Below are 12,792 nucleotides of genomic sequence, written 5' to 3' on the forward strand. Positions count from 1 at the left end.
GTAGAGATAGAGTTTTACTATGTTGGCCAGGGTGGTCTCAAACTCCTGACCTCAAGTGATCCTCCTGCCTCGGCCTCCCAAAGTGCTGGGATTACAAGGGTAAGCCACTGTGCCCAGCCTAGAAAGTGGTTTCTTAAAATGGAATCTACTCCGGGTGAAGATGCTGTGAACACTGTTGAAATGACAATGAAGGATTTAGAATATTACATAAACTTAGATGATAAAGCAGTTGGAGGGAGGGTTTGAGAGGATTGACTCCCATTTTGAAAGAAGTTCTACTGTGGTTAAAATGCCACCAAACAGCATCATATGCTAGAGAGAAATCTTTCGTGAAAGAAAGAGCCAATTGATGCAGCAAATTTCATTGTATTATTTTAAGAAATTGCCACAGCTGACCAGGCGCAGTAGCTCATGCTGTAATCCCAGCACTTTGGGAGGCTGAGGCAGGTGGATCACTTGAGCTCAGGAGTTCAAGACCAGCCTGGGCAACACAGTAAGACCCTGTCTCTAAAAAAATAGCCAGCATGGTGGTGCATACCTTGCTTGGTCCCAGCTACCCAAGAGGCCAAGGTAGGAGGATTGCTTGAACCCGGGAGGCGGAGGTTGCAGTGAGCTGAGATCACATCATTGTGCTCCAGCCTGGGCGACTGGGCGAGACTCTATGCCAAAAGAGAAAAAAATTAAATTAGAAATTGCTACAGCCACCCCAACCTTCAGCAACCACCACCCTGATTAGTCAGCCGCCATCAACACAGAGTCAAGACCCTCTACCATCAGGCTGGTCTCAAACTCCAGGCCTCCAGGTATTCTCCCACCTCGGCCTCCCAAAGTATTGGGGCTACAGGCATGAGCAACTGGGCTGGCCCATTCTTTTCAAATATATTCATCTTACATAAAAGCCACTCAGTCTTAAAGTAATATTGACACTCCAGGAAGAGTTATATTCTGCAAACTTGTGAACTTGTGTACTCCTTGGCACAAGGCTGCATATCCTGAGGGTACTCGAACCCTGGTTTGAAAAGCACATGTTTGAAGGGCTCCCAGAGAATGGTTTACTTTTCTGGACATGTCTTGTCTTTTAGCAGGACATGACATTGACATTCTTGTAAAGGTGCAGAGAGGTAACACTCCATTGTAGTATTTTTGGTTCCCATGTCATTTTTGGTATTCAGCTGCCCAGAGTTGGGCCCAGGAGCATCTTTGAAGGAGAGGGCAGGCAGGTATGGTAACTCTAAAAAGAATCTTAGCCTATCCACTTCTTTCCATCACCACCATCATCTCTCAGGGACCACTGCAACCGCCTCTTAACAGCCTACCCACCACATTTCCACTCTTGACCTCTGTGATCCATTTCTCATAATGAGGGCAAAGAAATTCCTCTCCTCTCCTCTCCTCTCCTCTCCTCTCCTCTCCTGTCCTCTCCTCCCCTCCTCTCCTCTCCCCTTCCCTCCCCTCCCTTTTTCTCTCCCCTCCCTTCCCTTTTCTCTCCTCTCTTTTCCTTTCTTCTTTTTTTGAAATGGAGCCTCACTCTGTTGCCCAGGCTGGAGTGCAGTGCAGTGGTGTGATCTTGGCTCACTGCAACCTCCACCTCCCAGGTTCAGGAGATTCTCCTGCTTCAGCTTCCTGAGTAGCTGGAACTACAGGCGCCCACCATGCCTGGCTAATTTTTGCATTTCTAATGGAGACGGGGTTTTTCCATGTTGGCCAGGATGGTCTTGAACTCCTGACCTCAAGTGATCTGCCTGCCTCGGCCTCCCAAAGTGCTGAGATTACAAGCGAGAGCCACTGCACCTGGCTAGAAATTCTTTAAAAATTGCAAATGAGATCATGACTCCCTCTTTAAATCTTTAATGAATGAATTGGAATAAGTATCTTGGTAAAAGCGCACACTCCATCTAGGTGGCTCCACCACTTTGCAGTTGTGTGAATGCAGGCACCTCATGTAAAATCTCTGTGCTTCAGTTCCTTCATATGTAAAAGGAGAATAAGCATGGCCTGGCACGATGGCTTATGCCCGGAATCCCAGCACTTTGGGAGGCCAAGGCTGGAGGATCACTTGAAGCCAGGAGTTTGGGACCAAGCAGGGCAGCAAAGTGAGACCATCTCTACAAAAAATTTTTAAAAAATTAGCTGGGTGTGGTGGTATGCATGGAGTCCTGGTTACTCGCGAGTCTGAGGTGGGAGGATGGCCTCAGCCCAGGAGTTCAAGGCTAGTGAACTCTGATTGTGCCCTTGCACTCCAGTCTGGGTGACAGTGAGACCCCATCTACAAATAAATAAATAAATAAATAAATACAGTATATATATTTATATATTCCTTTTTTTTTTTGAGATGGAGTCTTGCACTGTCGCCTGGGCTGGAGTGCAGTGGCGTGATCTTGGCTTACTGCAACCTCTGCCTCCTGGTTCAAATGATTCTCTTGCCTCAGTCTCCTGCATAGCTGGGATTACAGGTACATGCCACCACACCCAGCTAATTCTTTGTATTTTTAGTAGAGAGGGCTTTCACCATGTTGGCCAGGCTGGTCTCAAACTCCTGACCTCGTGATCTGCCCACCTCAACCTCCCAAAGTGCTGGGATTACAGGCATGAGCCACCGTGCCTGGCCACAATCATCTTTACCTCACAGGTTGCTGTGGGGACTAAATGAGTTAATGAATGCAAAATGCTTAGCACGATGCTGGTGTAGAGCAAGTGCAAAAATAGGTGTTAGCTGCTGTCGTTGCATTCTTCCTGTTTAGGACCCTGTAGGGACTGCCTGTTGCCTACCTCTTCCACTGTGTCCAGAGCCATACTCTTGCTTGCCTTGCTCCAGAAACACAGACCGTTTCCCAGTTCCTCTTCTCTGCCCTAAGGTCTTTGTACCTTTAGATGTGTTTCTCCGGCCTATAATGGCGTACCTCTGGTTCTCACAGGTCTGCTCCTCTCCAGCCGCCCAGTCTCAGTGTGATTGCTGCCTTCTCAGAGGGGACCTCCTGACCACCTCTTTAAGTGGGTTCTTCCCTGGTACTCTCACCATAATATCCTCTACAGTCATGTCACACACTTTTCTTAGCTTTGAAATTAGATACATTTGTTTTGACACTTTCACTGCCTGACTGCCCGATGCCACACAGCTAGCACCTTGTGAGTAGGGAAGAGTATTATAAACGCAGTGCCTGGCATGGGACCTGGCATATATGGAATGAGTTTCAATGTTATTACTCCATTCCCCACTCTTCATTGTGCTACCTCTCCTCCACTAGTGCCACACAAACATTTTTACAGGAGTGGAAAGATTGAAATGAGTAACAAGTGAAGTCTGAAAAGAATTCTTAAAAAATCAAAATGTAGCCTTAAGATGTGGTATCCTAAGGTGGGGAAAGACTACGCTCTGGGGGTGGTGGGGCATTTGGAGGCTGGTGAAGTGTAGGAAACTTGAGGGTCATCGTGTGTGTGTGTGTGTGTGTCCCAGGGTGTGCTTCACAGCAGAAAAGGCTGTTAGAGTGAGCGTGGAGGGACACTGAGAAGGAATTTCACAGATCTTACAACTTTTACACTCTGACTGCTGAAGTAGAAAACTTTTTAAACATTTGTCCCCCACCTCTGTGTTTCTGGAGGGAGATATTTTATTCAATGTGATTTGTGGGGTAATATATTTAAATTTCTGAGCACTATCTGGTTTTGTTCTTCCATTCCTCATGGTGGGCTAACTTCTTACAGTATTTTGGAAGAGGATAGAAGCAAGACCAAACAAAATATGCATTGTATGCCCCACCCCCCTCCCCATGTGCTTTAGATGTCAGGCATCAAACATACCAAAACAAAGTGACCAATTCAGCCCTGCTTCCTCTGACTTGCTTCGCACAGTGACACAGATATTGGTCACAATTTCCCCTCGGCAACCTCCCTGTGTACTCCCAGGAAAGTCCCAAATGACGTGCCCAGTTGCCAGACCCCGCAGACAGATGTGGCTCGTGAGGGGCTTGCCATAGCCTGCAATGTCAAATGTCTAATGAGACATTCCAGAGCTGCTGAGAGGGGAAGATTCTGCACCCCCTCTCCGTGACCCCCTTCCACCCCATGAGCTGCTGAGAGAGGGAGTCACCCTGGGGCTCTCTAAATAGATTCCGAGGCTTTAAGAACAAAAGCCACACAGAGCCTGGCTGGCAACTGCTGTGGCTAATTTTATTTTCATCAGGCAAGACCGAAGGCAGGGATGCCTGAGAGAGATTGCGAAAAGCGTATGTTTTGTTTTTCTGTTCAGCAGTTAGTCACACACCAAAATTTGAAATGGCTTCAACTAAACTTTTTGGAGAGAAGAGAAACAGGAGAGAAAAAGAAAGAGAGAGAGAGAGATTATCAAGCACAAACCAACCTCTAAATAGATGATTCACACTAAAAGTACTGTAATTGCACATAACAAGTGGCGGGAAAGAAAACTAACACCAGAAAATGAACTCTGACTGTAGGCCAGGCATTCTGGAAGTCACTTTATTTTATTATATCTTATTACATCATCACAACAATAAAAAGTAGGAGTATTTTTATTCCTCTTTAAGAAACTGAGACTCAGTGAGCTCAACTAACTTCCCAAGATGACACAACTAATAAGTAGAAGACATAGGATTTAAACCTTGGTCTGATTCTAAAGCCCATGTTTTTCCTATGAAACTTTGCTGTTACTAAAGTAAAAGACCAAGTGGATGGGACTGTAAACTAGTTCAACCATTGTGGAAGACCTAGAACTAGAAATGCCATTTGACCCACCCATCCCATTACTGGGTATATACCCAAAGGATTATAAATCATGCTGCTATAAAGACACATGCACACATATGTTTATTGTGGCAGTATTCACAATAGCAAAGACTTGGAACCAACCCAAATGTCCATCAATGATAGACTGGATTAAGAAAATGTGGCACATATACACCATGGAATACTATGCAGCCATAAAAAAGGATGAGTTCCTGTCCTTTGTAGGGACATGGATGAAGCTAGAAACCATCATTCTGAGCAAACTGCTGCAAGGACAGAAAACCAAACACCACATGTTCTCACTCATAGGTGGGAATTGAACAATGAGAACACTTGGACACAGGGCAGGGAACATCACATACACTGGGGCCTGTCTTGGGGCGGGGGGAAGGGGGAGGGATAGCATTAGGAGAAATACATAATGTAAATGACTATTTGATGGGTGCAGCACACCAACATGGCACATGTATACATATGTAACAAACCTGCACATTGTGCACATGTACCCTAGAACCTAAAGTATAATAAAAGAAAAAAATAAAAGACGAAGTGGAAGAAGATTCCAATAACCAAAAAATGCTAAGAAATATTTTTAATTTATACGCGCGCGCGCACACACACACATATATATTTTTGAGACAGGGTCTTACTCTGTCACCCAGGCTAGAATGTTGTGGGTACAATCACAGCTCACTGCAGCCTTGACCTCCCTGGGCTCAGGTGATCCTCCCACATCAGCCTTCTGGGTAGCTGGGAATACAGATGGCTGCCACCATGCCCGGCTAACTTTTTGCATTATTTGTAGAGATGAGGTTTCGCCATATTGCCCAGGCTAGTCTTGAACTCCTGGACTTAAGTAATCTGCCTGCCTTGGCCTCCCAAAGTGCTGGGATTACAGGTGTGAGCCACGGTGCCTGGCCTACTGAAAAATACTAAGAAATATTTATTAAGCACCTGCTATGTGCCAAGCACTCTGCAAGGTGTTATATTTCTGGGGTGCTCCAATGGGTTTGGTCCTTAATACTGCTAGTTAAAAGGGCCTATTGGAACATGACTCCTGATAATTTAAAATATCATCCAAAGTCTTTAGTTGGAGCAGTTAAGGTAATACTAGGCTGATTTAACAGTAGTAAGGTACGGGGAGATCTTATTTGCTTTTAATTCTTTCCTCTAACCTCATAGAGTTGAGTTTCTAATTATCCTGGATTTCATAACCTTCACCTTTCCTAATGCATTTTTCTAGTGTCATTACTACCTTTCCTTTTTCTTTCTTTCTTTTTTTTTTTGATACGGAGTCTCGCTCTGTCACCCAGGCTGCAGTGCAGTGGCCGGATCTCAGCTCACTGCAAGCTCCGCCTCCCGAATTTACGCCATTCTCCTGCCTTAGCCTCCCAAGTAGCTGGGACTACAGGTGCCCGCTACCTCACCCGGCTAGTTTTTTGTATTTTTTTAGTAGAGACGGGGTTTCACCGTGTTAGCCAGGATGGTCTGGATCTCCTGACCTCATGATCTGCCCCTCTCAGCCTCCCAAAGTGCTGGGATTACAGGCTTGAGCCACCGCGCCCGGCCTCCTTTTTCTTTTTTTAACACTCATCTCTGAAAAAAATTTTCTAGAAAGTCATTTTTGATAATATGTTATAGTTTGTCTTTGTTTTTGTGAACTCCATTGTAACTAAATGAGAAAGGCTAGAGAGGGATGAAAGACAAGGGGAAGACAGAAATAAGAACAAAGCCAACGTCACTTTCTAAACCAAAGATGACTTTTCTATATGAATTATAGAAAGAATCAGGTATAGACTGACTGTAAACATGGTAGATAGCGTTTAAAATTGGGATAATGTAATAAATATGAATAGTAACCATGAAATGCCATCATAAACTTCCCATTTGGACTATTATAGTACATCTTATTTGGAAAATTCTCCTAGTCAATCACACGGTGGTTTCCCAATTACAACCCAAGAGTGAACATTTTATGTTATAATTCTGCCCACCCTCCTTAAGTGTCCATTGCGCTGAAGGAGCTTTAAGCTTTTAAATTAAAGCTACGTATCTGTGTAACAGCTGGAATTTATTTCCTTAGGAATGGTATCTGTCCTTTCAGCCATAGAACTTGAGAGGTAAAAACATTTTCACTGATTTTGATACAAGTTCAAATTCTTCAGATATAAAATATCATTAACATAAAACTTACCTTTGGATGTTTCCCAGAATACAAAAGAATCAATTAAAGACAAGCCTTGTTTATAATAAAAGGTAGTTAACTCCAGCCAATCAGCATCAAGTGCACTAATGACTGATCCTTTTCTTGTTACTTTCATTGACAGGATGCCTTCCTGATAGGCCAAGGAGGTTGAATCATCATCAAAAACATTGAAGACTGTATACAGTTTGTTGTCTGAGGCTAGACATTCAGAAGGAGAAAAAAGGGGAAAATTATAATTTTGTTGATCAAAGATTCCTAATTTTTTTCAGTAATCATGAGATATTCCAAGCATACAAACAAGCACTCAGCTTAATCAAATGTCAATATTAAGCTATATTTGCTTCAGACTATTTTTTCAAAGCAATGAGAAATGGATACAGTTGAGGCTACTATGTAGTATCCTCTAATTCTATTCTCCAGAAATAAGTACTATAATGAAGTTGGTGTTTATCATTCTCATGCAAGCTTTTAATCTTTTAATACACACTAATATACCCATAAATGATATGTAACATTTTACAGTTTGAAAAATTTTTTAAAAGTGGTATTCTACTGTAGATATGAATTGACTTTTTGTTCAACATGCCTTTAAAATGTAAATAACCATATAGATCTTATTCATTTATTTTAACTGCTGCATAGTATGCCAATGTTCTAGTCTCCTTTTGGTGGACATATGTATTATTTCCAGTTTTTTTGTTATTACAAACTTTATATCTTCTTGGACACATGTGAGAGTGACTCTAGAACAGACATGGAAATGCCGGATCATATCTTCTGCTTTACTAGGAATTGGCAAATTCTTAACGTGGGGTCAATGGATCCACACCTACGTTTGTGTTTTAGGAAGTTTAGCATCACCTGTATGACAGACAAAAGTATCTGGATTCCATGGATTTCACCAGCTACTCAAAGAGGCCTTTTGTGAATTCTTGCTACCCCCATTCTCCCCCTTCTAATTAAGAACCACTACTACGGAAAAGTTATTTGAGAAGTATGTAGTTTAAAAATATTGAGAGAGAGAATCTAAAGATTGACAGTTACATTAAGTACTATATTGGATTTAGAACTTAAAGAAATAGAAATAGACATCTGATTTGCTCAAAGTAAGGGTGGGAACTCACATGGAACGTAAAGGTAGGAATGGGTGGAAGATAGTGAATACCTCTCTGACCGTAATTCCCATACCTTTTGTTCACTATTACATTCTGGTATGGTTTGGCTGTGTCCCCACCCAAATCTCATCCTGAATTGTAGTTTCCATAATCCCCACATGTTGTGGGAGGGATCAGATAGTGACAGTTGAGTCATGGGGCGGTTTCCCCCATCCTGTTCTAATAGCAGTGAGTTAGTTCTCACTAACTCACTGTTATTACATCTGACGGTTTTATGAGGGGCTTCCCCCTTTGCTGGGCTTTCATTCTTCTCTCTCCTGCCACCACGTGAAGAAGGACATGTTTGCTTTCCCTTCTGCCATGATTGTCAGTTTCCCAAGGCCTCTCCAGCCATGCTGGACTATGAGTCAATTAAACCTCTTTCCTTTATAAATTATCCAGTCTCAGGTATTTCTTTATTTGCAGCATGAGAACAGACTAATATACATTCCTATAATTTTTACATTGCAAAAAAATCAGGGACATTGTTAGCTAGGGAATGAGTGAGAAAAGAGGAGGGTGGTGGTGATGGTGGTGGAGATGGGTGCGATCTAAGTTGGTAAATGCTCCCAGTTATTTCTTCAGGAGGTGGAACTTATATGGCTAAATGAATCTCTGCCATGTATAGGATGCTAAGTACATCAAAACATAACCCAGAAAGCCTGACACCAAGGCGTGCTCCTCCAGTGCCAACACCGACTGAAGGATCAGTTAATAGCAGTTAATATAGAGCTTATTCTGTACCAGGCACTGGGTCAAACACTTTGTAGACATTTCTTATTTACTTCCCACAACAACCCAGTGAGGGAGTTCTTACTATTACCCCTTTTTATAAAGACATTGAGGTATCTGATTCCAGAGCCCATGTTGTTAATGCTAAGGTATATGTAGCCTTTGCTTTTCTTTGATAGTGCTTTTTTAAAGCATGCCCACAAAGGTATCAGAAAAATTTGAACAGTCCCAAAGGCATGAATAAAATACTCAATTTCTTGGGAAGACTTGCTAGCTGGCACAGAAGAATACAACTGTTGTTCCAAGTTATTTTAGGATGCAGGCACTATTGTTATATTAATTGTTTCATCATGATGTGCCAGTTTCACATTCTAATTGATGATCAAAGAAAGCCAATTAATTTCAAAGGTGAAAAGCATCCATGAAATGGGAAAGGCCAAAATGAAAATTCTCACACGCTGTTTATTAGTACAAACATAAATCAGAACAGCTTTTTAGACTTAATAGACTCACTTATTTGGTACACATGTACGGACTCCAATTTACAAGGGAGTTTTGGATGACTAAATAGAAACCAATCCTCAACACAAAGTTTCATTATGTGGATGGCACTGTATGTGCTGCCAGAAACAACTGTCTAAAAAACTGCCATGCCTTATTGCTGGCTGTAATAATTTTTAAAAATCATGACAAGTTTGTATTAGTTCATTTAGTCATTATAATCTTTAGCAATTTACTTTGCCTCATATTTCTAAAAGAAGACCTCAAAAACTTATTTTGCTTAATCTAAACTGTAGTATATTCTCTTTCTACTAATCTTGTCTATTACCTTCTTCCTTTCTTGATTTAGAGGAACTAGGGCTGCCATTTTGTTCCATTTGATAGTGTCCACTTTCATGATGAAGTTCTTCCTCAATTCCACTTTCAGATGATTGCCCACTTAATGTCCCTTCATTCCAACTTCTGCAGTTTTCATCTGAACCGTGTCTCACATGTAGCATCGATTCTATATCTCCATCATGGTTGGTTCCATTGCAGAATTTAGATGGAGAATAATGCTGTGATATGAATCCAACAAATTTCATTCCTCTTTTAGCAGCGACATTAATCTGATATTTAAAAAGAGATGGCAGAATAAAATATAAACTCTATTTTCATTGATTACTTTATCAATTAACCTTTAGGCTTATTGAGAAAATCCACTAGAAGATGGAGTAACCTGACCAGTAACAAAACACTCATTCATAAACTAATGAATCACCTGTAAAATAGCACTGCTCCCAGGGCCATGCCACATGATCATCACGACCTTCAAACAGAACCAAACATACTTTATAAATTATGAAAACAGGAATTATTTTTCTCTGAAGGGCCACTGTTTGGGAAGAACTAATAATTCTGTAGCATGATTTTTGCAGACCATTTAACAATGATGTCTCCAGTTGGAGCAAAATTAAAACCTATTCCAGGAAATCCCTAAAAATAACATTACCAAATACATCTTCATTAACAAAGAAGAGCTTTATTAGTTTAAAAGCAAAACTATATGTATTTTGCTTTTAAATTTAATTAAATTAATTAAAAGAGTCTTTGTTCTATTTGTCTTCTTCATGTGTACAACTGGCAGCTCCTTTGAAGGCTGACATAGAGGACTATGTCTGATTCTTCTTTGTATTGCAGTGTTTTGTACTCATAGGTGCTCTATAAGTACTTGTTAAATTAGTTAACTATAAACTACATGTATATAGAACTATATGTATTTTGCTTTTAAATTAATAAAGCTTTTCTTTGTTAATGAAGATGTATTTGGTAATGTTATTTTTAGGGATTTCTGGGAAGAGGTTTTGGTTTTGTTTATTTGATGGTAACAAAGAAAAGTGTTAGAAGACTGATGCTTGACAAATGTGTAGGTATAAAGCATAAGCCCAATTCATACCACTACTCTTACAAAGCTTTCTGATCGGCTTCCGTCTTTATGCTATTGTCTCCCATCTGGGCCAAATACATAGGATTAGATTCAATCCTACCAGTTAAAGAATAGGATTCTGAAGCATATAATATAATACCAGTGAAATAATGTCGAGAACTTAAGAATGCTTATTTTTACATTTAGCACTTTTCCCATTGACATATCTGTAAGATTTAGCTTTTGTTTAAATGTAACAGCCAAAAACCTAAGGCATGTTCCTCTCTGCTTTTACTTCGTTTCTTTGTTCTATTTGTCTTTTTCATGTGTTCAACTGGCAGCTCCTTTGAAGGCTGACATAGGGGACTATGTCTTATTCTCCTTTGTATTGCAGTGTTTTGTATTCATAGGTGCTCTATAAGTACTTGTTAAATTAGTTAAATTAAGAAATAGCAATGTTTTTTATATGGCTACTGTTTTAAATATTTAAATTAAATGTTGTAAATGTTACCTGGGAGGAGAAGAAAGAATTATGATGGAGGTTACAAATGCAAACATTTAGAGTCAGAATGAAATGGAATGAGAAAAGCCAGGAAGAACTGGGGCAGAACAGAGAGCAATGCCCAGTCAACGGGGCAACTTAATTCACTCAGCTCCAGCTTGTGAGGCAGAAGAATTCTGAGAGGGGGGAGAGTGTGGGTGTGTGGAGCTGGTGAAATATCATTTGTTCCTATGAATTAACATATTGAGATTATAACAATTTAAAACAACCACCAGTTTTCCTTTATATCAGTTGTCCTGGGAGAGAAGAAGAGGGAGGGATAGAGATACGGCATTCTGTAGGTAGAAATGTGTGAATTTGTCACCAGTGCTTCCTCTAGGTCTTATTAGTTGATTTGAGTGAAAAGATACAGAAAAGCTTTTTTCTATTACTAGGAAATTTTATCTGGAAAGGACTGGTAACAAATATAGTATTTTTTTTTCCATTTTTTAAGTTGGAGGATTGATATTTTTAAAATGTTATTTTTAGTTTAAAATTCTGAGAAAAATACTTGTAAACCTAATTTTAAAATTAGAGTGAACATTGGTATAATGTTAGAACTTGACTTAAAAGTTAGCTGTTCAACAACCAACTCTTTACACAAGGCAGCTGCTCAAAAATATTTGGCAGTTCATCTCAGGCTCTTGTTCTTACCGGGAGCAATGCTCAAATATTTCATGTGCTATGTTTCCTGAAGCTTTTCTCTTAATGAAATAACCCTGTTACTCGAATTGCTGAAATAACAGTACTTTCCTGTTTAAATAGATCTGTAACTGTGTCCAGGAAGTCAAATGCAAAACAAGGGCTCTGATGGTGATCTATTAAGACTAAATTAGTAGCTACATTTTTGTTTTCAAAAGAAATTTGCTGGCATGGATTTATTACCAGAAAAAAAAATTTCCCAGAATAGTACTAATAAACAATATATGTAGTTTGTTAATAAAATTTAATCTCAAAGACTATTCCTAAAAACTCCTATTGAATAGTGACTTTGTTCCTAAATGGGAAATAATCATTAGCAACTATAACTAGCTATCCCCAAACCACAGATATTACATACATGGTATTTAATGCTTGGAAACAACTAGAGAAACAAGTGAACACATTTCAGTTTCTTACCTGAAAGGAAATGCTTTAGATTTTAGCTGTATGTATTTAAATAAAAAGTAAAACCTTATAAATATGTCAATGCAATGGAAAAGAAACACCTTTCACCATAAAATCCCATCAATTTAGAGTATTTATGAATGTACAACTTTTTTGTTTTAATCAATATACATACAGCATTTAACTTTTCATTTAAATTTCAATTAAGTTATATTGTATAGACTTTTCTCTCTTGACAGTCAATATAGTTGTCATGTTTAATGCCTATAAAATATTCTATTATATTAATCCATCATTGTTTCTTTCAAAGTCTTCCAGTTATTGAGAATTTGGACCCTTATTCACTGTTGATTAAATATCTTTGTATCAAAATGTTTTTTTCCCTTTTTCAATTATTTTCTTACAA

General features: G+C 39.8%; 1 protein-coding gene across 1 annotated transcript in view; it reads right to left on the reverse strand.

The window, feature by feature from the left end:
- The window catches only part of RFTN2 (raftlin family member 2), a 91,386-nt gene that overhangs the window by 47,487 nt on the left and 31,107 nt on the right, over positions 1 to 12,792 (reverse strand). The window contains exons 4-5 of the mRNA XM_023218196.1: positions 9,662 to 9,941; positions 6,935 to 7,144 (exon numbers count right to left, since the gene is read on the reverse strand). Of these exons, the coding sequence (XP_023073964.1) occupies positions 6,935 to 7,144; positions 9,662 to 9,941 (490 nt within the window). The remainder of the gene's footprint in view (positions 1 to 6,934; positions 7,145 to 9,661; positions 9,942 to 12,792) is intronic.

Source organism: Piliocolobus tephrosceles, chromosome 11 (assembly GCF_002776525.5).
Source record: "Piliocolobus tephrosceles isolate RC106 chromosome 11, ASM277652v3, whole genome shotgun sequence".
In the NCBI taxonomy this organism is placed as follows: domain Eukaryota; kingdom Metazoa; phylum Chordata; class Mammalia; order Primates; family Cercopithecidae; genus Piliocolobus; species Piliocolobus tephrosceles.